At 36.6% G+C, this 24,943-nt stretch overlaps 2 protein-coding genes across 4 annotated transcripts in view; one reads left to right on the forward strand and one right to left on the reverse strand.

Annotated features, from left to right (window-relative positions):
• The window catches only part of ACOX3 (acyl-CoA oxidase 3, pristanoyl), a 36,257-nt gene extending 27,139 nt beyond the window's left edge, over nucleotides 1–9,118 (reverse strand). For 2 of the 3 annotated variants that reach the window (XM_084285517.1, XM_084285515.1), the window contains exons 1-6: nucleotides 8,954–9,118; nucleotides 5,840–6,023; nucleotides 3,389–3,622; nucleotides 2,125–2,196; nucleotides 879–968; nucleotides 151–294 (exon numbers count right to left, since the gene is read on the reverse strand). In XM_084285517.1, coding sequence (XP_084141643.1) covers nucleotides 151–294; nucleotides 879–968; nucleotides 2,125–2,196; nucleotides 3,389–3,622; nucleotides 5,840–6,007 — 708 coding nt within the window. In that variant the 5' untranslated portion in view covers nucleotides 6,008–6,023; nucleotides 8,954–9,118. The remainder of the gene's footprint in view (nucleotides 1–150; nucleotides 295–878; nucleotides 969–2,124; nucleotides 2,197–3,388; nucleotides 3,623–5,839; nucleotides 6,024–8,953) is intronic. The other variant, XM_084285516.1, reaches the window with a different exon arrangement.
• A 76-nt stretch (nucleotides 9,119–9,194) lies between these two features.
• TRMT44 (tRNA methyltransferase 44 homolog) lies at nucleotides 9,195–24,644 on the forward strand. Its single transcript, XM_084285632.1, has 11 exons — nucleotides 9,195–9,589; nucleotides 11,617–11,734; nucleotides 12,573–12,792; nucleotides 14,026–14,094; nucleotides 16,346–16,453; nucleotides 16,832–16,903; nucleotides 19,467–19,573; nucleotides 20,158–20,341; nucleotides 21,186–21,573; nucleotides 22,502–22,618; nucleotides 24,204–24,644. The coding sequence occupies exons 1-11, from the start codon at nucleotides 9,196–9,198 to the stop codon at nucleotides 24,437–24,439; spliced, it is 2,013 nt and encodes a 670-aa protein (XP_084141758.1). The 5' UTR covers nucleotide 9,195; the 3' UTR covers nucleotides 24,440–24,644.
• Nucleotides 24,645–24,943: the final 299 nt, after the last annotated feature.

Raw genomic sequence — 24,943 nt, forward strand, 5'->3', positions numbered from 1 at the left:
AAATGGTGCACTGTTCACAATTGCTATTAATATTGAAGGCATTCATTAAAGTTCTGGTCAGCCGTAAGAAACAGTATTAACAGAAGATCTTTAATTTAATACCCCTCACCCACACAGAAAGACAACAGATTAGCAATATTCTTATCCTACCTGTACAATAAAGGAATGTAATCCTTGGCATTGTCCATCAGGAGTATACAGTTGGGCATACACAACTGCATGGGTGGCGTGTTTCCCCATATTACCAACCCAGAACTTTGCAGCTTCAAAATCAGGTGTATTGATGATAAATTCCTGTAGCCAGCAAAAAAGGAACAAAATGATTAAAATGATAAAAGCTATTCATGGACAAGATCATGTTTTGAAAGCATCCTTTAGCTGCCAGTATTTCATCCTGTACTGTGCTTCAACAGTTAAAATGTCTCTTACAGTGTTCAACTTTGGAGAGAACTCATGTGGCGAGGAAACCTTTAAAGGAGAAAAAGTTCATGACTTGACTGCAAGGCCTAAATTTCAGCCTTTAAATTGTTCATTGAAGCAGTTAAAAAAGTAAAGCGAAGTGATGGACTTTGAAGCATTTCCTAGATCTTGGGTTAAGGTGAGCTGAGTCCACTGTGGGCTGAAACTTCTGCAGGGACCACCTCCTTCTTGTGCAGTTTTCTATGGAAAGGAATGCTGGCTAACAGTGTGAAAGCACATTTTCCAGTTCGGACAACTAAGGGACCACGAGTAGGATCTATTCTCTAGAATACACGTATCACAAAATGCAGACATAGCTTCAACATTCAGATTTTTAGATTACAAGTACTGTGTTTTCTGAAGAAGTCTAACCTTAGATTAACAGTGTTAAGTATTATTCCTGTGCATTAAAGACTAACCTGAGTGCTACGATCAAATGTGGCAGTGGTCCGTATGCCTTTGGTATTAGTTCCATGGCTGAGTTCAGTCAGAGCAAAACATCCAAAAATCTAAACAAAGAGATATAAGGCACAATTCAAGACTAGTTTATTAGAGTAATTAAAACCATAAGACATGAAAACGATTACTAATTTAGCTCTTGAAAAGTGACTTGCAATTACAAAATCTACCTGCAGTAGGGTAAAAGATTTTTTTCCTTTGCTGATGGCTGATTTATTCAGACAGGTACAGATTGTTACATCCACTGACTGATAGTTTTCAACTGTCTGGGCTGAGAGAACTCTTTTGCGATGAAAATGGGTGAATCATATGAATATATGCATACACTTGATTCTCCATCAGTATTTGGGAACACCAGCTGTTTGAGGTCACACTGAAATGTACATATTGCACCCTTTTACCTAGGCTGGTTTGGCCTGTGGTATGCACTCGTAGTTACCAAACCTTTGAAAAGCAAGTGAAAACAAAAAATGTAGGAGTATATTGCTGTCTGTCTACTGCTGAGACATAAACAATTTCAGAAGATTTAATAAGCAAGGAAGGTGAATGGTTGACAAAGAAACAAGATAAAAAATGATAAAGAGATACAAAAGAAGCATGATGCTCAGTTTGAATGCACTCAGGAGTATTTATCTTGCATAATCAATGAGGGTCAGGCAATGAGTGAATGCTGAGCAGGAGAAAATGTTCAGGATTGGCTCTTTCTGTATCAGGTAGGCTCGACTTACTGTACAGAGCACTTGGTTCTGGGTCTCCTTTGGAATCCCTGTGGAGTTTCTGTGGCATTAAGAGATTATTGTTTTCCAGTTTATAGCATTTCTATGGAATATTTACAGCATCGTGCCAAGGGCTTGTGTTGCATAGCATATGATGTAGATGTTGGAGTCTTTGAGAGTGCAAAATTTGCTACCATACTGTTAAAAGACACTGGGCAATAACAAAACTGGCATAGTGTCATCAATGTTGCCTTTTTGGGAGAAGTCTGCAAACTTTGACTGCATGTTAACTTGGACAGTCTAATACAGATTCAGGAACTGGCATGACAACTAGCAGTGAGAGCATTCAAGGCTCAGTGCTTCAATGTGCTCCTTGGTCTTCTTTTTGCTATTTAGAAGTACCTAAGTAGATCAGAAATAATACAAAGGTACAGGTAATGCCATGTTTCTGACAATGCCCAGTTCTCACAAGCTATTCAAAAAAATTTACCTCCATGTTAAAAACTTTTCCCAGTAGGTCTGCAAACCTGTTTGAAGCACTCAAAATTGTACCTGCAAATACCTGTAAAAACAAATAATGAATGAAATCGGTAATCCCATGATAGAAAACACAAATATATATGCAATAGTGATATCCATTAAAGAGACAAGGGAAAGGTTGGTTGCATAGTAAACTACTACTTAGACTATACCTTAAGGAAGCAAGTCAAGACTTGATCTTGCCATGGACCCTTTGCAGAGGATTGAATACTCTCTGAAGAGAAAACACTGAGTAGTGAGATCAAAGACTAAATGGCCCATTGCTGCAATATTTTCAAGACAGGATCAACTTTTCACAGTATGAACCTCTTCAAGCCGTCCATGCAAACTCTTAGAAATGCGTAGTGAGCTCACTTTCCACTTTTATATGTGGATATCTCCTTGAATAAAGCAAAATTTTCAGACTATTCTAGTTTGTTTCACAGCAAATAGATTGGGAACTGAAGGTAGCTGCTTCAGAACCAGTAAGATTATTGTTTTTAAATCTACCTTCGGTTTTTCTAAAGAGATGTTCACATAATAAAACTCCAGACCTTCCCTGCAATGAGTAATAATTTACTAATTCAGCAAATATTATTTGACCACCTATCATAGAATCACAGAATGGCTTGTGTGGAAGGGACCTTAAAGATCATCTAGTTCCAATCTCCCTGCAATGGGCAGAACACCTCCCAATACATCAGGTAGTGGGAAGTTACCTATGTTAAGTATTCCTTCTGAAGTATTTTCTGAGAGACTCATCTAGGGGGGACCTGATGAACAGAAGCCCAGCCACTGATGTCAGTGATAATCTCTACACTGATTTCAATTCCTTCTGGATTCTGCCTTGAATCAACACTCAAGGGGATGAGGCAAGGAAGTTTCTGATACTTGTCTCTGGAGCTGTAGAAGTTCTTTTAGCTACTGCTGCCATTGAAGAGGCAGAAGAGGACACAAAAGGTGGAACCGTAAGCATCAAAATACCTTTCTGTAGCTGTGCCCATACTGTTTCACCTTTACTCTCCAGGCAGGATTCCAACAGAGATGGGGCTAAATGACAAAGATCTACTAATGTTATCCCACAGTTCTGTGATTCTTCCAGACAGATAAACTGAATTTGATTTTTCAAAACAATGAACTGGAAAAAATATTGCTTTAATACAACAGACAGAAAACAACAGATTTATGGTATTATGAGACACTTAAATTCAAATATATTTTTGACCTGTACTTACACCACAATGCAAGAAATACTGGAGACACGGAGACCAATCATACATTCCTATGCAGATAACCATATTAAATATTTTTAATGGATTCTCTATGATCTCTTGCTGAGTAAGAAAGTCATACTCAAAGAGTCGTTTACAGCGCAGGAACGTCAGCTCCTGATACTTCTCACGGCTCAAATCTTCTCCAGGACGATGTGCGAAGAAAGGATCATTTTCTAGAGCAGAGAAGATTCTGTTCTTGAGGGTGGAAAAATGACATGAGAATGTTAACAGAAAAGCATTAATAAAACAAGTTAATGTTCTTCTAGGATAATACTAGGCCTCAAACTACAATAGTTTGATAGACTCAAGTTTATAAAGGCAAAATCCCCCAGAATTAAAAATATATCAAAATTGTCTGTCATTATATATACAGTTCATGCAGCTAAATTTTACAAAAGCTCCTTTGTCATGAAGTAACAAGTGTGAGACTGATTCACTCTGAATGTAAGAAAATGGTTTGTTAAAAGTTACTTGCTTTTTATAGCCACTTAAATATTTCACTATGAAGCTGAGGGAAGGACTCTAATGAGCAAGGGCTCTCAATCTGAGAACAAAGGCAGAACTCCAGGGGTAGCATCCAGTTAAAAATATGCTGTAACGTTAAAGGCATTAGGGTACCACAACTGTTCTGTTCCCAGGTGAAAGCAGAAACGTACTGCATTTAATATGTAAATGTGCACATCTTTTAAAATTTTTAATTTTTTTTTTCCCTTAATTAAAACCACAGAATTATAGAATGGTTTGGGCTGGAAATGACCTTAAAGATCATTTACTTCCAACCCCCTGGCCATAGGAAGGGATACTTCCCACCAGACCAGTTTGCTCCAGCCTGGCCTTCAGCACTTCCAGGGATGGGGCATCCACAGCTTCTCTGAGCAGCCTGTTCCAGTGCCACATCACCTCCATAGTGAAAAATGTCTTCCTTATATCTAATCTGTATCTATCCATTTTTAGTTTTAAACATTACTCCTTGTCCTATAACCACAGGCTCTAAAGAATACGTAAGAAAGTTCTCCAGCTTTCTTGTAGGCCCCTTTAGGTATTGGAAGGATGCTCTAAGGTCTCCTTTTCTCCAGGCTGAACAATCTCAACTCCCTCAGCCTGTCCTCATAGCAGAGGTGCTTCAGCCTCATCCTCATGATCATCCTCATGGCCCGCCAGTGGACCCGATCCAACTGCTCCATGTCCTTCTTGTGCTGGGGGTTTCAAATCTGAATGCAGTACTCCAGGTGGGCCCTAACGAGAATGATATGCTACAGCATTTTTATCACCTCAAATCTCTGTCTTGATGATATGATATCTGCATCTTCTTAAATATCTTTTGCGTGATTTAGAAAAAAAAATAATAAAGTGCCTTAGGCAAAATCTTATTTTTTTAAAAAATTTTTTAAGTCCTTTTCGCCTCTCTGAAAGGAATGTTGCAGTATAAAGGAAAAAAACAAACAAGCAAAAAAAAAAACAACAGATGATTCCCCATGCTCCTGTTTCAAAGTTAGGGTTATTCTCTCTCTATGAACAATACAATTTGCTCAGTTTTGAAACTCTTTCAGATGCAGAGCACTCACTTTCTCTTTTTTTTTTTTTTTTTGGCATACGCTTTCAAGTATATGTTAGATACAAAACAAGGCATTTTTGATTTCTTTGATCCTCCTTGTAAGATTTTAATACCTACAGTGCACCTTCAATATTAGCTTAAATCCACATAAATCTACATCATCCAAAAAAGGCAGTTCTGTCTCCTCCTACATCTTCCACATCATGCATTCCTACACCACTTTTTGAGCAGCAGTTCATCTCCTTTTTTTTTTTTTTGTAGGCCCAGCTTTCAGCCTGGTAGGCAAGCTAAGGTGTCCAACACATGCCACATAAGCATTAATACAAGCACAGAAGACAGTAGGAACTTACATCAGGTCAAAGAACAGCAGAAATACCATGAGGCATAAATTTAGGTGACTGTAGATTAATTGTAAAACATGATATATAATATTAATAAATATCAGCATTAAATAGAAATACATAATACATGATTTAATGTCTTATTATTTAATTTTTAATTATTATTTATTTTTATTTAAAAAAAAGTTTAATTATTTAATTTTTAATGATTTAATAATCATAAAGAAAACTGATAAAATATAGTTCTTTCTCAGTTTGGAATGGATAATGAAGTCCTGTAATGTAGCATCTACTTGTCTCCGCTGTATTGACAATTAGTAATGAAATAAACCTTAGCTGGCATCAAAGTAGTTTGCTTAAAAATTCAGTTCTGCTCTGGAAATTGCATTTGCAAAGGTAATTTCATGCTCCATAAGTACAGAGTGTTATTAAATACTTTGTGTTTGAAAATCACATGTGATTCTATTGAAAAGACGTACAAAATTTAAACATGCTTACTGTTCTTGCTAAACTTACTTTAAGCTGGATGATATCCTCACCATCCAGAAACACTGCCATCTCCTTCCAGTTGAAGGAAGCTTTCCTTCGATATTTGCAGAGCGGCCCCTTGGGGAAATCTGGTAGCAAAGTATCCCAGGAACTTTGGTTGCCATTGGCTTCTTTCAGATTCACAGTGGATGCCATTGATAGCTAAACCGTTCTGCACCAAACAAGAAAACATACAACATGCACTGAGGCACTGCAGATGTCTAACTTTTAATAGTATAAAGAAATAAAAAGGGTTGTTAATTTAACCTGTTCAAATCTGTGAATACAGCAGTGCAAAGCAAACTAAAAGACTGGCTGTACGTTTTTCTAATTCAACTGACGTGGTACAAGCTAAGGAAAAATGTCTTTGATCAAATGTAAATGAATTACATGGCCTTTGTTACTAAAATATGGCCTGCACATTTTAAAATGAGCAAAATATGAAACAGGGACAGCATTGGTGAATATTGCATAATAAGAGGTGAGAAAAGATCTAGGGAAGAAAATTGCATGTTCTGAATAACCTAATGTGAATGATTAAGCCACTTCACTTCTATCTGTAGTGCAAAATAAAATATAAAAAAAAAACAAACGTGCACAACAAAACGAAACCCTGTTCAGAAGATACCAATACTATCTCCACATTACTAGTTAAAATTCAAGCAATTCTTATGTAAATGTCATGTTGGTTATGCGTTAAGGCTTATTATTGCATAAGTGAAGTAATAAGCTGTTGTTCAGGCATAAACAACACAAGTCAGAAGACTTAAGGGAAATGGTAGGAACTCTGCCCTTATGTTCCACTGGTTGAATATATGAATGAGTAACCATGCAATAAAGTCATGTACACCACTGCAAGAAACAAACTCCTGTAAATTCTGCACATTTGCAACTCCTTTGCCTGATTGAAATAAGGCAAGTCATTATGAAAGCAGACTTCCCAAACCTCCAGAATAGTTAGCGTAGTCCTTTGTTAAAGAATTAACTCATGACCATCTACTTTCACACATCTGCAAAGTTCTGGAGAAAAAAAAAAGACACTGTGTTTCAGTTTCAAACTTAGAAGATCTATTTTTGGAATACAAACTAAAGTTCTCATGCTTTCAAAACAGGTAGAATTTTCCTCACTAAGACAGAAACTGTACAAAGACCGTAAACCCTCCTAAACCTGCTTCCAAATAGTTTTGTAATATTCTAATACAAAAAAATACTGCTTTTGCCCTTCCTTATATTTTGCCAAAATGTTTCTTAAGGCCTGAAGTACTGAATAGTGCATGTTATTTTTTTTTGCAACAGAAAATTATTATTTTCCTCTTAATCTATTATTTTCCTTAATTGATTTTTATAGAGAATAGTCAGTGAAATGAAGTTTTTCCATCTAACTTATATTTTTCAAAAGTCTATATGATTTCTAGGTATGTCAGATACCACTATATAAACTGGAAGCACTTTTAGATCAGTGTAGAAATGTTACAGCTGAATTTTTCAGGTGCTGGGCTAACATATATTAATTGATTTTAAAATGAAGTTTAGTAATTTCATTTCCAAAATTGGTTGAATAAATCATGTTTACTAAGTTAAGAAAATTTAAATTTCAAAAGTTAAGTTTGAAAAGTTAAATTGGAATCTTCCAATAGGAAGATTCATCATTATTTTCTCAGGAAACAAGGACTTTTCTGCAGCTGGAATTCTTCCTTTATTTGGTGAAAAATTGTGCACTTAAATTCATTAAATAAGGATAAATTTTGGGGACTGAAGATCAAAGGCACTAGTATTTGGCTAATGTCAAGCAGTTTACTTAAGTGAACAGAAGGTACTCTAAAATTATTGCTGTAATGGACATTTGACTTAATTAGCTAAAAGTCCATTCAGTTATCTGGAGTACTAGGAAATGGGGAGCAGGAAAGGTGGAGTGGATAGATTACTGTAGATAACAGTACTGTAAAAGTACAAAGCAAATATCTGATCAGACCAGCATGGAATGATATGGTGCTTTCCAAAGCTCCTACTAATTTAATATTTTCCAGAACTGGGCTAGCTCTCACAAATAAACTTGGCTATGTATACTATATATGCTAACAGCTCCAGGAAGGAGCAGTTCCTTACAGTACTGAGCAACTGGTTTGGAAAGGAAAAAAAAAAGAAAAATAAAACCCAAATCCCAGGCACTGAGAAAAAGCATTTCAACCTGAAGCCATACCAACAGACATTACCCTTTTACGGGCAAACAAAAGTGAACTGTAAAGCATTTAAATCAGGCTGAAGCTTCTAGCTCAGAACAGAGAAAAACATGACATCAAAATACTGCAGTTATTTAAATATGTGTGTATTTAAATATAAATAAAACATTATTTACATTGTAAATCAATGAGACTGTTCAAATAATAAAACTAAGCATTCAAGAAAAGTGTTCCTGCATAGCAAAACAAACAAACAAGAAACACATTTCCCTTTCTGCTTTCCTACAATGCTTTGATTGAGTCCTTCCAAGCAACAACTTCAAAATCAACTAGAAATCAAGCCAGGTATTTATTTACACCAGAAGAATGGCAGCCAAAGGACTGCCCCAAGGTGTTATGTCCATCCTCGAACAACAGTGTTCCACTGCCAGTTTGAAATCCGCACATGGATGTGGCACGAAACAACGGTGCAGATTATCTTTAACTCTCTGAGAATTGCTGCTTATATGATACATGTTGAGTTTATTTATTTATTTAATTAAATGTGGAAGGTGCTCCTGCTGGTAATTCAAGTTCCGTGACAGCCCAACTCCCTTTGAGGTTTCAGTTGCACAACCTCTCTTTGAATTGCCTAAATTAAGCAAAAAGGGCTCGTTTCTGGCCGGAAAGAAAAAAAAAAAAAAAAAAAAAAGACTACGTGAGATACCACGTTTTACTGCAAAAGCGTGCTAACATTTGTTTCCTCGAGATTGAGGGGTCAGATAGTGTGTGACCTGCGGGATTACAGCCCTAAAACCCCGATCAGCTTTCCCAGAAATGCGTTTTCTACACCGAGGTACGGCAGTCAGCACGACATCTTTGAACTTTAAAAGCCGTAAACACGTTAAAAACCCTTCAGCCTTGCTGCTGGGACTAAAGGTACCTTACACGGTGCTGCTTCAGGGAGGATTCGCAGCGTTTGGCGCTCGCTCCCCTACACAGCAGCAGAGCGCTTCTAGGAGCCGCTCCGCAGACGCCCGGCACCACAATTAATCAGGTTTGCAACCTTTACGGGGGAGAAGGTGATGAAGGGCCCCTCTGTTTACCGTCGCCGTCCCCGCCTCAGGAACTGACGGGAGCAGGACGCGCCCGGTCCCGCCTCCTTCCCCCCGCCAGCAGGCGGCCATGGGGCCGGTGGGCACGGCGGCGGTGCGAGATGGCGGCGCCGCGCTGCCCGGCGGTTTCTGGGCGGCGGTGCGCGTCTGGCTGGAGAAGCCGCAGGTGGCCAACAGGCGGCTGTGCGGCGCCGCTATCGAGGCGGAGGGGGCGGTGCTGCTCGGGGAAAGCGAGGAAGGGTCTCCCCGTCTCACCGCTGTGCCAGGAAGAGGGACAGACGAGGGGCCGGAGGGGGCTGCGGAGCTGAGCCGGCTGTGGAGGGAGGTGACCAGGCACCTGCCGCCCTCCCTCACGGCCCGGGGCCGGCCGGGCTCCGAGCTCCGCGCCGTGCTGAGGACGCTGCTGCCTCGGGCACGGCCTGCCGGGCCCCCTGCCCCTCCGACGAAGGAGCTGGTGGTACAAGGTGAGCCTCCAGCCCTGGGCACCCCCTCTGATTAATTGGGCCTGAGGGAGGGGGGAGAAAACGGCTCATCGTCCCGTCTTCCTTAGGGAGGCAGGAAGGACTGTGCATCGTGTGGGCTCCTGTCAGAAGCATCCCCCCACGGAAACACTGCTCGTTGTGCAGACCTAATGACAGCTTGCACCCTATAAATATGCTGATATATAGGGTACCTTGCTGTACCCTATAAATATGCTGAGTTAGCTTTCAGAAAATACATAGACAGCTTTTGCATCAGCCTCGCCACTTCCAAACTGCTTGTGCCAGTTTGCATGCTGTTGGTTTTGCTTTAAAAAAAAAAAAAAAAACAACAAACATGCGTTGTTGGTTTTTTTGTTTGTTTGTTTTTCCAGGTACTTGCTGTGGTGGAATCACACTGCAGGAAGTCCTGCTAGGACTTAGAGTGGTCCTACTGTGTAAAATTCCTTCTGAGTACTGAGGAAGCCTTCCAAAAAAAGTCTATGTTTAGGTTTGTTTGTTTTCTTTTGATGTTGTAAGGTGATGTTCTGAGCTACACCTGGAAAAACCCTGTAAAATTTTCTTGTTATTAAGATTCTTAAAATCTGGAGCATTGAGAGGGGATTGGCTAAGGATAGGCTGAAAAAGCAAGACTTAATGTTTGCTCTATTGCAAATTATTCTTTTCCATCTCACACAAGAAATTTTGGTGTCCATAGATATTTTGGTTTCTTTGTCAACGTAATATTTTCATAGCTTGGAGATTTGCAGTTATCAGTTTTGATGTTAAGTGAAGGATCAGTTTCAAATAGGGAACTTATGTTATTCTAAAGAAATTCCCTTGGATAAGCAATAGCTAAGTGTTTTTTTTTTTTTTTTTTTTTTTGCAACTAGTACATAAATTAATAATACATACGTATCATGTGCTATATAGAATAGAGTAAATCCTTTTAGAGAAAATTTATAGGAAGGATATAGGGAGTAAATTAAGATGGTAAAAAATAGTAGCATGTGAATACTAGATTGTATGATACCACTTATGTTTCATTACAGTCTCTTTTGTTTTTATTTGAAAGTTGTTTCAAAAGGATGTATTCTTTCCCTCTGTGTTTCCCTTTGTGTAGGAGTTAACTGATACATGCATGAGTAATGTTAGAAAATGTAACATGTTAAAAGTTGCAGGATATCTTCTTTAAATATGGTAGAAGCACTGAAGTGCATGGCCAGCTGTTACTCTGCCCATCTCAACTTTTTCAAAATCCGTACTGTTCGGAACTTAAGCATAAGTATTTTATTCCACAGGTGACAGATACTAAGATCGGTAGGATCGCTGCTGAACATAACTTAATATGTAACATATTACCTGTGCCTTTACCTAAAAACAGGTCTTCTCAGGTAGTCTCCTTTCAGAGTTACAGAATACTAATTTAGTGTTTGTATGTTGTTGTTATTTTTCATATGGCTACATCCAGGAAATCTAATTGGGAAAGTTGGTGTTGCTAAAACTGAAGAGTGGTTATACTTCATCATAATCACACAGTAGATCATACTGTTCATATTTTCCATAGTATTCCATAATATTATAATGTCATGGAATTCTGCATTTGATAGTTTCTCTAATGTCAGGGTGAGCAGGTGAGTCTGCAATAAATTGGAGTGTGCATCCCATAACTCCAGATTTGCTGTGTGGAATGGGAAAGCATCGTTTTTATACTAAAAAGTCTCAATGTCTCTAGCTTTTCAGATATTTATAGATTGTGAATGGTCTTGCTGATTGGCCTTATACCTTTTGGGAAACAACATGCAGTAGAGTGCTAAGAGTAGATCTGCTTCAGTGTGCCTGATGTCTGAAATTATTAAACTGTTTGAATTCCCAAAATTCAGTGTTGTGGTTCTTCCTTCATTGTCCTTGATCTTGCCTCAGTAGTATGCATTTAATGTAGTAAGAAAAAAAGCTTTTTTTTTTTTTCTGTGCTAGCCAGGATGGTTTATACCATGTAATAATAATATATCACCATTTACATATCTTTTCAGATGTTTACAATGGAACTGTGACCTTTCTGCCTTTGGAGGAAAGCAAGGAAGGAAAATACCAGATTAAAAAGTGCAATACTTATGAAATTCAGCTTATGCACATAAAAGATGAAGAATGGTGAGTGAGTGGAAGGAAACCCTGAGTTATTTTAAGAATCACATTGTGGTTTAGCGTTGGTGTTCAGGTGATTTGGTTTTTATAACTTGTGTGATTAGCAAGTGGCATTACTGGTATGATCTCAGTGCATAGTGTTCAGTTAAAAACGATACGTAAAATACCAAAATCAACACAAAACGAATCTATTTCAATTTCAAATGTAATATATTGACTGTATGTGTATCCTCATCAGTAGGAGATAACTATGTCTGTGCTGGAAGTCAGGTGTAGGTCTTAGTAAGGTTAAAAAATGAAAAGGAATTGCTCTTTGGAACCTGCCAGGCTTCAGTCATTAAAATGTGTGGACATCTTGGTCTTGAGCGTGGAAGATGTAATTGTTCATGCTGACAGCTTACATAACTAACAAAATCTAAATAAATTTAGAGATCGGAAATAGTGAAATGTACCAACTGATGATATTTTGCTCCTAATTTTTGTTTGTTTTCATGAGGTACCCACTTGTTAGCATTTGGAATATTGTGGTAAATCAGGTTGTTTATTGTATGTGAGTCTTTGGTCGTTGTAGTAAATCTAGCATAGACTCTCATATGGTGTTTGAATTAGGAGATAATGAGCTGTCTAACAAAATCTAGGAAAGACTGTTTTATTATTCATTAACTTCACTTTTATTTTCCTCTTGTTTGTGCATTTATGTGCTTACAGTGTACTCTTAGGCCTTTATTTGATCTTCTGATTTTTTTTCCACTTTATTATATTTTTCTCTACTCATGAGTTGGCGAGATGTGTGAATCCACTGTATGTCATCAAAGTTTTAATTTATTTATTTATTTATTTTAAGGTCTTTGTCTATTGTTGCTCTGTCTTCAGAAGATTGGTTTTCAGATGGAATTACATACCCCAAACTAGCATGGCTTGGAAATGAACTTTTGCCCAAACTGGCTAAGTGGTCTGTGGAGCAAAAGCACAGTGAGTTTAGAAGTACACTCTCACTCATTTCTGTAGCAAAGTACTGCAAGGTTTATCAAGACCTTAAAGAAAAATACAAGGAGATGGTAAAGGTAAGTTTGGCAATAAATGTAGTAATAACATGCTTTCCTGCCGTTGTTTTTTATTTCTGTTATGTTTCCTGAAACTGCTTCTTCCATTTTTTTTTTCATAAAGGAATCAGTTTAATTAAAATGCATGCATTATAGTTCGTTGGATTGTTTTTTAGTCTTTTACTGCATATGTGGAGGAAAAAAATATTTTTTATAGTATTTGGAAGAACTGAACTGGAAAATCTTGAACCAAATTCACACTAAATATCTGGTGGTGATAGACATGTTCCACAGTCTTTGTCTTCAAAAAAGAAGTAAGCGGTAGGTCAGTGGATGGAAATACTAAATTACCCACACAATAAAACATAAATATAGTATGTTCTTGTAAAAAGCATCGAAGAGTTAGGAAGCAACGCTGGTTAAAAGTCTGTTGCTTTATTTACATTTTGATGCATTAGTATGCCTTTCTGAGTTGGAGCAGCAGTGTTTTAGTAGTGTCTTATCCTGTGGATTCCTAAAAATGACCTTAAATGCTGTATGATGTAATATCCTTATACACCAAACTCTAGAAACCAAAGAAGTTGATAAATGTTTTTGTAAAACATTATGGAAATGTTGAAAGGTTTTGCTGTTGATGTTTCTCCACTAATAAAAAGACACATGTGGCAGGAAAGTTTGAATTGTGAGTAAGGTAATGGGTTCTTTTTTTTCTTTTTTTTTTAAGCTCTTCAGTAGCGTTTTGTACCATAGAATGTTTTAGTCCGTCTCCATTTTTCATTTAGAAAATAGGGATTATACTTTTTCTATCTTTCTCCTTCATATTTTGATTCTTCATGTTCCATTTTGCCAGGATAGTTCCTCATCTTTTGAAAATAAATTTATGAATACTGTAATTAACAATGCACTTAACAGGAAGAATAATAATATGAGAACTAGAATAAGCAAAAGAATACATGCTCTATTACAGACCAGATGCAGCAGGTTACATGCAAGGTGTACATATGGAGCTGTAACGTTCTTGGAAACTTTATTGACTGAAAGCAGACATTCTTTATACCAATGTACTTTTGTGTGACTCACAAAATCTTTGTTTACGTTTTTTGTGTGTATTTTTACTCAGTTCAAAATGTATGAAGTATAGAAGTCTATTGAAGAAGATGAGCATGCAGGTAATTCTGAGCTCTCTTTGCAGTATTTTAAGATGGCACAGAAAATAATAGTTTTTCTTTTTTTTCTTTTCTTCTTCTCCTGAAGGTATGGCCTGAAGTAACAGATCCTGAGAAGTTTGTATATGAGGATGTTGCCATTGCTACTTACTTGCTGGTAAGCTTTTATTAGTGTTTTCGAACATAACTTGACCAAAAGTGGAATTTGTGGCTCAAAGTGTATTTGAATTGAGCTTGTATTAGGATCTTCTTTGGTAGTACTCTCAATGGCATTTCAGGGATTTATATACAATAACCGATTACAAAAAGTAAGCATTTTACAATAGAATCTGGAAAAAAAAAATGTGACAAAGCAAGGGGAAAACAGAATTTATTTTTTTTTTTATACCATGACATACCACAAAAAATAAGCACAGTAACAAAATTAAAATTAGAGGAAAATTAACACTTTTTTTGAAGACTTGCAGTCTTTTGTCATAGGACTCTTATGTCACACAGGCAAGCTGTAGTTTTTTTGTTCATTTTAGAGTGGTTAAAACAAAAGCACTTACATACCAAAGAAATAACGATTATTGTCTAGTTTGGAGATGAGAAGCTGTAGGCACATCAATATTTTGATTACTATCTAGAGTGCAGTAAGAGTTTGTCTACCTAGAAGTATAATGTAGATACCTGTTGCATCTCCTCTAAATCAGTATTTGTAAACAAGTTAACTCATTTACAGATCTCATTGAGGACTATTTTAGTTTACTAATTGTTTGTTTAAACTTAGAAACTCAGTTCCTTATCCCATCAATTTTTTAAAATTGTTTGAGGAAGCCTGACTGCCATAGGCTGCTCTCAAAATCTTGAATATCATATTGATGTGACATTGGCTTGTGGAAAGAGCTAGTTAACAGACTTTTATCGTTTTTTCCCACCATGACAGTAGTAGCTGTTGAATGTTGAAAAATAGAAAATGAAGTCAGGTACATGAGGAATTATAATAGTTGTAGCCCCAGGAAAATTCTCTAATGACACTGCTGAAGATGTTGTGCATACAAATTTGCAAGACAGTCTTTATTTACAGTCATAATGTTTTTTAGTTGAAGTAGCAGTAACTTTCCTTAAGTTATTAAAATGATGCAATAACTGGCTTGTATAAATTAAAGCTTAATATATTAATAACCTAACCTCACTGGGGAAAAAAAAAAAAACAGATATGAATAACTCATTATTTAGAAATATGTTAAATGAGTGATAAAAGGTCCAGTGTTAAATTAATATGGATTTACAGTACTTAAATTGACATGATGAGAGGAGGGGTCATCTGACCCCTTCATTATACTCTGCAGTCATATAAATGCTGCCTACTGTCTAGACACATTACCGGTGAAGTACCTGTTCAGTTTGAATCATAAGAAACTCATCAACGGATGGAGGATGGGTGTGATCTGAGTAGGAGGCAATAAGAATTTTCTGGATTACAGTTTGGAGAGCAGAAGTGCAATGATTGCTACATTTAAAAATGTAAACACAACCACGTAATCCTATGGTTTATTTGGAACTTCTTTGCCTAAACTGGCAAAATAACAAGCACCGATGTTACTAATTCTTGTGGTTAAATATTCTTGACAATTTCTGTTATTCATGGGGAAAATAAGAATTGAGAAGCTTCAGCGGACACACTCATTGAGCAAAAAAGAGTTTGACAGGAATAAGAGGAGACTAATCTATATGCTGAGGACAAATATCCTATTATTAAGAATAGCAATTTCCAAATTGCAGAACTATGTAGGAGTAACTACTTAGGTACAGAGCAGGGGCTGGAACTGGACTAAGAGCTTTGGGGGATCCACTTCATCTGATTCAGAATTTGGGGAAGCTGATTCTTGCAAAGTAAATTACAATTTCTTGTCTGGTTGCAGAAAGTTGCAGTTCATAGCCAGTTGATTACAAGCGACATTTTTATTTTTATCCCTGCACCCAATTCTTTCTTTTATACAGTGGATATAAAGGCTTCTGTAGTGTCACATGCAGAGATATAGTTGTTAATTTAGTTGCTGTTTCGTCATGTTAATCTCTTGTGCCATTTGTTTCAGCAGCATATTTTTACCTTTATGCTTTCCCTAGCCCAGCCAATATTAATTTCAACTTCAGGCACTCAGAAGTGAGTGGAGGATGCTTAGCACTTGGAAAATGCTCGATACTTTGAAATGTAATCTTACTTCCTCCATTAGTTGTTTTTTTATATTGTTTTTTTTTTTTTTTCCCTTCTCAAGTTGCTTTCTCTTTGAGAGCTGTGGCTGTCTTCTGTCACTTCTTCACTGTCTCCCAGCATTCTCCTTTTGTTTCAGACGTCTTATTACTGCTTTCTGACAGGGAAATTTGAGAGTATAAGTCTAAAATGTTTTCTTTTCTTGTCTTAGATTCTCTGGGAAGAAGAGAGAAAAGAAAAAGGATTGGCCAAGAAGCAGTCATTTGTAGATCTTGGATGTGGAAATGGTTTACTGGTTCATATTCTAAGCAGCGAAGGGGTAAATAGAGTGCATTTTAAAACAGACAAAAGATATCTTCATTATTCTTGTTTTGCTTTCCTTTGGCAGGCAAATAGTCAAAATTCAGTTAATTCTTGTCATTAGAACAAGACTTTACTACTCACTAATTATCAAAAAAAAAAATAGAGCTTTAGAAACCTTCTAATTATTATTAATAGGGAAATAGAAGAATAGAATGGAAAACAAGGGATTAGAGGTGATCAATTTATGCCTGAAATGATGAAACTGTGTTTCGTTATGTGTCCAAATTTTAGTGTGACTAAAGTAGTGTATGTTAATATGTACATTTAGTCAACTTGTCTGAGAATTTCTGCTGCAATTGATACTTACAAATGATACTTTGTTCAAATATTTCAGCACTCTGGTAGAGGAATTGATCTGAGGAGAAGAAAAATATGGGACATGTATGGACCAGAAACTCATTTAGAGGTATTAAGCAAATGTATGTCAATCTCATTCATTTGTAACTTTATTCATTCGTTCATTGCTTCAGGCTGTGTTGATGCAAATGTAATTAAAACCATGGGGTTATTGACAATTGTCTAAAGCTATGTGTGGGTTTGGTATGCTGCCACTCATATGTCCTAAAAGATTATAAAGTAAGCTGTAGAGGGGATTAATAGAGCAAAGCTATATCATATTCTTGCTTATTTGCAATTTACTTAGTTTTTCAGCTGAGAACACTAGCATGATTTCTTACTGCTTGTGCAGACATGCACATTATGAAGCAATCCTTGATTTTACTGGAAGTTCAATAGTGAGCAGCTTTATTTGCACCTTCTGTACATCACAAAAGATGTTGGTTTCCAAAGTTGTGGGTAGTTTATTCACGAATTAATAACAGAATCACTCTCAAAGTGATTCTGATCTTATAGTGCTCTGTATTGTTTCGGAACAAAATTGTTGAAACTCTAAGGAGCCAATTCCTCTGCTGTTCTGACCTTGTGGTAAGTCATTGCAATAACAGCCTTCAAAAAAATGGACAGAAAAATGAGTCTGAAAGAGGGATTGTATTTCAAGTTCTCCATTCTTGTTTTTATGAGGACAGGAACAGTCTGAGCACAGGCACATTTGCTTCAACTCTAGCTGGTTTTCATTTGATGCTCGTTTAAGTGTGGCAGTGATGAACAGTTGCCCTTTGGAGGTGAAGTGTTCCTGGTTTCTTGTTCTCTAGACTCTGGAGTTTCTCACCTTATTCCTTCAAAAATTGTCAGCTTCCAATACACTAACTTTTCTGTCCATAGCTATTCTCTAGTAGGTTTGGTTGAATATCAGTTCAACAAATCTTTAAATGCTATCAACTTTACATCAAGAAAAGAGCAGCAGCTTTCATAGTTGGGAGGTGGAGCAGTCATATTGTACAGCCTTTGCTTTGCTTTGGTTTGATATTAATTTAAAGCATGAGTTGCAACATGGATATTGGCATTTGTGACATTCAGTGTCTATGCTAATGATATAAACGAATGTAAGAGGTGGTATTTTAGATCACCAAACTACTGTCAGATATAACAAAAACAAATGTGATTATGGGTTACTGTCAAAATGTGGAGTATAACGCTGATAATTCATGCTATGCCTAAACTGAATAATGAAAACTGAAATATAATGGAAGAGTAATTTGCTTAACCATAAGAAAACACTTACAGAACAGTTGTTTTAACATATGCCAACCTTTCAAAAAGGAAATTTGTTAAGTATGTTATCTGGAAATTATATACATAACTAAAAATTGAGAGGGATTTGGTACTTCAAGTAGATGATTATATACCATATTGATACTTAAAGCACCTAAAGCAATGCTTTCTGAAGAGGACAATTGGGACAATAGGGAGAGCCCGAGATTTCTGAAATTCCCTGTTAGCTTTTTTGAATTCCTGTACAGATACTATTATACATGTGTGTGTGAATTTGGCATATGTTATATATATAAAATGAGAGTAAAGGCATCATTTTCAGAATTGTTATTAATGAGATTAATTGGAGATTTGAATCTGAAACATGATTGTTTATTCTTCAAATCTGTCCAGTAATTATTGTGAGATTTGTACATGTTTTTAGAGAAGAACGTATTCTTCCATAGTATAAGGAACTTCAAGTATTTTCTTTGCTGAACTTATTTTCTAGGTAGGAACATACTGAGATGAATGTTAAAAGCACTCTGGAACTTTTACAATTTAGCCTGTATGAGCTGTTCATGCTGTTTGTTTGATGGTTTTTGTTTCTTGTGTGTTTTGTTAAAGAATAACAGAATAGGGTATTCTTAAGATTAATAACCTGTCTCCTTATTCCATATGTAATGAAATAACGCAAGCAAAATGCTATCGTAAAGGCTGCCAATGAAGCCTTCTTTCCCTGGCGTATTGCTTTCCCATTTCTACTCCTGATATTGCATGTATCATAGGGTACCTCTGATACAACTTGGATAAGAGCATTCTGGCAACGTACACAAGGAAGAAAAAGTGGTGGGCTGGATTAGGTTGATTATAAACAAATGGTAAGGTTGAAAGGTGGTGTTCTGTGTACTTGGATTTAATTTAGGAAACGCCTGTGAAAGAAGAGAAGATAGTAGGGAAGCTGTGTTCTGATTCATTGCTGTGTGAGACAGAGACATAACAAATGAAATGAGTCTGAAAAACTGGGCCCAGAAATACATGTGATAGGAGAATGGCAAGAAATCATAATCGATCTATAAGATTTGTTAACATACATTTAGGATGTCAGATACCTTCATCAGACTTGTCATTCCTCTCTTTGTCTGACCAATATGTTGTGGGTTGTTGCTAAATTAATTATTTGTAGCTATAAAAAAAATACTGCCTGGCGAAACTTCAAACTGAGAAAAATATTGATGGCTTCTGTGGGTTCTCATTCACCTTGTATTTTTCCTGTTGTAGGATTTTATATTGTTGTTCAGTGCTTTATTGGCAAATAAATCTAAAGAAACCTATAATAAATCGTACTTCAACTTTTTTTATTTTATTTTTTTTTTTAGGAATTATCTATCATGCCAGGTGATAGTCATCTCTTTCCAGATACTGATTGGCTGATAGGTAACCATTCAGATGAATTAACGCCATGGATACCTGTAATTGCAGCCAGGTACTTGGTGGTGGTGGGGAAGCAGGAGGAAAGGAATAAAAGCATAACTACCTATACGTGTTTGGTGAAAACTGCTGCTTTTGCAGCCACATCAGGGGTTCTTGCAAGTTTTGCTTCTTGTGGTGCCAATCGATTATTTTTACAAAATGTTTTTTTGCTGCAGAGAAGCCCAGGAATAGCATTTATTTTCTCATGGAATTCAGTACAGCATTTTGCTTTTGAAGTTCAAACAGAATTTTGTATTTATTCTTTAGACATGAATCTAGTTTAAAAAAAATACTGTTAGTCCTGCCTTTCTTTGAACCATTCTGCTTATCACAACCAGCTGCAATAGTTTGATACCTTGAGATTTAGTCCTGCAGACTCTGTTGATACAGTAGTTTGGTATAGCAAATGCTTTATGAAACAGTGACTTTGAATATACTAATAAATTTTCTGAAGGAGGAACGTATAAATAGTACTTCATAAAGCTCTGTCACCTCCATAAAAATTTCCGTCATTGCCTGTGTCTGGGCTATTTCTTAAATTTGTGTGTTATCTGAAATAACTTTCCATTCAGCAGTTATCCTTTATCCTTCCCATAGGTCTTCCTATTCGTGTAGCTACTTTGTGCTGCCATGTTGCTTCTTCGATTTTCATGGAAAATACAGTCGAAAACAAAGCAAGAAGACTCAGTACAGAGAATATCTTGATTTTGTTGCCCAAGTGGGATCTGTATGTGGTTTTCATGTGGAAGAAGACTGCCTTAGAATTCCATCAACAAAAAGGGTAATTTTGGACTCAGTAGGGCTTTTATCTTTATTTTTAAAGGTGTTGTCTGAAGTGGGGCTTGTTTAAAAAAACAACAACAAAAAAAAAACTTTTTGCTGAGGCAGCTAGTGATAGGACACAGAATAACAGAATGGCTGAGGTTGGAAGAGACCTCTGAAGATCATCTAGTCCAACCCCCCTGCAGAGTAGGATGAAGGGGGAATGGTTTTAAACTAAAAGAGGGGAGATTAGATGTTAGGAGGAAATTCTTCACTCAGAGGGTAGTGAGGCACTGGAACAGGCAGCCAAGAGAAGCTGTGGATGTCCCATTCCTCGAGGTGTTCAAGGCCAGTTTCTATGGGGCGTAGAGAAATCTGATCTAATGGATGGCATCCCTGCCCATGGCAAGGGGATTAGAACTAGGTGATCTTTAAGGTCCCTTCCAACCCAAGCAGTTCTATGATTCTGTGATATTTCTTCGTTATTGTTTTTTGAGATTGAAGCATAGTCAGTTGCATTGCTTTAGATAGTATGCTTTGAAGATAGATTACTCAAGAAACCCATGAGTATTTTTAATCTGCTATATTAAAGTTAACATCCTAGGTTACAATCCTCAATACAAGAAAGAGTGAAAGGATTTATGGTTATTTATTATACTTGTCTGTAAGATGGAAAACTTTAACGCTGTCTTTCTTTCTGCCTTTGTTTTTCCATCAACCTATGTTGGTTAATTGTATTTAACTTTGCTGTTTAGAAGCCTGCATAAAACATGTGCTGTCTGGCTGGGGGGCTGTATCGAAGTATGGGACTCTGTTTAAATATTATGATACAAATAGTGATTTACCTATTTCTGCTAAGATAGGTGTGCCTTATTGGAAAAAACAGGACCTATCCACCTACAGAATGTGCTTTGATTGACGATCAGATAACACGGTATATTCATAATCGTCAGACTTGTCCTGTGGTTGCATGTGACAGAGGAGTTGGATTTAATCATAAAGATTGCTCTGATGTATGCAAAGAAGCAGGCTCAGGACTTCCTGAAAATGAAATGGAAACTTCTGGTAGAATTTGGATGCCTGGATTTCAACCCAGAGAAAAAGTAGAGCAAATCAGAAATTGTGCTGCCCTCCCTCGAGATTTTGTAGATGATGTGGTTCTGAATGTGGCAAATTTGCTATTAAATACAGTCCCCCAAAAATCATGTTCTAATACTCATGGTGGAAATATGAATACCTGGAATCAAGGAGGTGAGATTGTCTTTCTGGCAACACTTTCTGTTACCTTTTACCTTTGGTGGAGGGTGTTTTTTCCAATGAATTTACATGTTTTTAAATTTAGTAAGTGACATAGACTTTAGGAAATACCATGAACTGAAAAAAAAAACCTTTGATTGCTACTATACAATGTTTTATTGCACTCTGGGGTGCAAATAAGTCGCATGAGTGTATTTTGAAACTCGTGTCTTTGCTTGTTTTTCTTTTACTCTACACTTGAGTACTGTGGCAGAATCAACTTAAACAGAACTTCTCCCTGTTTCACAAAACATCTCTGCATCTAAGCTGGGGAGGATCTAAGTTTATTTTTGGATAGTGACATAATAACTAGCTATAGCTCTTGAAGAAGTGCTTTGAAGTGCCATTTAATTACAACATGATTAGGGATTTTTGGTTGGCTTAGCATTAGAATGAAAAGGAATAGAAGTTGCAGCCTATTTTATAGGCACTCAGTAAGTTTCGTTTTCCTGCACCCATATTTATTATTTACTCACTGTAGTTTGTTATATGCTATCGTATATGCAGTTATATGCTACTGTTAGGAAGAAAATGACTCATTCTCCTTCACTACATGCATGTAAACTTTCTACTACGTGCATGTAAACAGTGCTTAGTACATTGAGGATTACTGCAAAAAAAAAAAAAAAAAAGCAGTGAAAGAAAAAATACGTCTTACCATGGAAATTCTGACTTGAGACCTGTAGAATGAAAACTGCCATTTTACAGACAATATACATATAAAATATACCATTTATGTGTTTGATATTGGGAACACAAAGTTGTTACAGTACTTGTGTATAATTCATAGATTCTGTTCATAATCATTAATTTATACAAAAGTTAGGGTTCTCAAGGATTTTAGATATACACATCTTTATAGCTACACCATTATTTATTACAGAAAGCCTTTCCTTGAGAGAAGTAGCAGAACATTTAAATAAAGAAACTTTAAAGAGGCTGAAGAGTGAATATGGAGGCTTACAGACACTGCTCAAGAACAATCATCAAGTATTCGAAGGTAAGGAGTAGATAGGCATTATTTGTTTCGCTTTGCTTTTAAACTTAACTGAAAAGTTACTGTTCTAGTCTGGAAAACTGAGTATTCTTTGTGCCCCTTCATTGCTCCAAGGTACAGTTAGTAAAGCTTCCTTTTGAATAAGACTGGTACGGTAATCAGCAAAGAACTTTTCTAGATCAATTTTGTCTGAAAAGACAAACCTTCAGTTAAAGTGGCTTATCTAATACTGTTGTTTGACTAGGGAGATTTTTTTCCTTTCTTGTAATGTATTCATGATTTAAGGGGCAGGCAAATGCAGAGAAAGTTTGCTAAAGCATTTAATCCGGACCTGGCCTGGCCTTACCAAGCCCTGTAGTATAAATGGCGACGACAAAATCAAACTAGCTTTGCTGTAACTGTGAAGCTTGATGTATTTATATAGTGTGTAGTAGTATGGCTCAAAGGGCTCAGTAACACAATTTTGTGGCTGGCTTGATTTGTTTATAGCTGTGATGGTAGTGGGTTATTTGCTTTTTTTTTTTTCCTTCTCTCCCCTCTTGTAATGTGGTATGGGGGGGGTGTTTGTGTGTGTATTTTTTTTCCCATGTTTGTTTTTAATTTGTCATGGATGTTATCTGCACGTTAGCTCTGAAGAAAGACTAAGATTAAGGCCACATCTTTCACAGCATCTTGCATCGCATGGAAAGTGCCTGGGACTTCAAGACGACCAATTTTTGATTGTTTTGTTCAGTAGTCCATCATTGTAACAAGGGACTTCTGCTAGTGGATGTTGTGGAGGGACCTTGCTCATGCCAAAGAGAACAGAGGAAAATATGTGTAGAGCTCTTAATCTCATCACAAACAGATGTATGCATTCACAAAAAAAAAAAACCACGAGACTAAGTGATCTATGAGCCCTAATAATCTAATGAGATCTACTGGTCTGCTTATTTTAAGTCTGAGAGAGATTTTAAAGCACTGAACCCACTTCTGGATTGGCTTTGTGTGAGTTTAGAGCTATTTGTGCATCACAAGGAAACTTGGAAGGATAAATTCATCCAGGCTTGAATGTGTGATATTAAACTTTTGCTGGACTCTTTTTTGAACAGTGATTATCAGAATTAATCAGACTTAAACTAGTTTTTTGCTGGTAATTACAGTTTGAACATGGATTAATAAAGTGTTGAACAAGGGAGGGATTATAGTTCTTAAAGATCAAACTTTTTTCAGAACTTGCAATCTAAATTCTGAGGATTTTGGTATAAGTTATCTTACCTGATGTATTTTAAAAAAAAAACACACCTCTGTGAACCCTCTCCTCTATGAGGACGATAAATAGGTGCCTCAAACTATTCAGCACGATGGTAAAACATCTCCCAGGGAAATTGATCAATTTTTCTTTAGACCATCTCTGTCCATCTCTATATTACTTCAGTTTGTTGTGCACATCTTTCTGTTTCTTTACAAATGGTACATTTGGTTTTGCCTGAGTGATCCATTTGTAGAAAATATATGTTATTTGCTGACTGTCACTATGCATTTTTTCCAGTATGATTCCCATGGCTGTCTATTAACAGCTGCATTTTTGTTTGTTTTTAAATCTTAGTTCTAAATGGGAGAGTTCATATTCGTGACTGGAGAAAAGAGAAGCCATCAAGGAAAACTAAGCCTGAAGTAAAACGATGCCTTTCAGCTGAAGCATATAAAACACGTCTCTGTTGGTTTTTCATTCATCATCCTAATGGTTGTGCTTTGCCTTCTGAATCTTGCCCATATGCTCATGGGACTGAGGAGCTAAGACAGTCTAAGACTATTAAAAAGAAAAAACATACACAGTGTTAAAAATCTGCCACTTATTTTGAAGTTCGTGTGCATAACTGAATTTGACTGACTTTGGGGGACCACTTAGTGCATGAAGACCTGTAAAGTTTTTTGTTTTTTTTTTTCTCGTTCCTATGTATCTTGTTTTCTAGTTGGTTTACAGGTTCTCCTGTATTTTAATTCTTTTATTATTGACATGGAAAGGTTGTAGTAAAATATATACATACTTTTGGGTTTTGTTTGTTTTCTGTAAAAGAATGGCTTGTCTAATATGCATTTGTGTAAATGCAAAAGTTTACATTCTTCACCATCCTTGATTCCATCAAATGTACACGATGGATTTGCAAACCCTAACATTCAGTTGTTTTGCTCAATACTTTCCAGGATGATTTATAGTTTCTTAAAACTCACAGTGTCTCTTGGGAGTAGAAGCAGAGAGGCTTCACTCATTTCTGGCATTTCTGGTAACAGCCTCTTTACTGTGGAGTAATGCTAATTATTATCCTTCCTTACTTGGCCAGACCT

This window comes from Netta rufina, assembly GCF_964035555.1.
Source record: "Netta rufina genome assembly, chromosome: 4".
Taxonomy (NCBI): domain Eukaryota; kingdom Metazoa; phylum Chordata; class Aves; order Anseriformes; family Anatidae; genus Netta; species Netta rufina.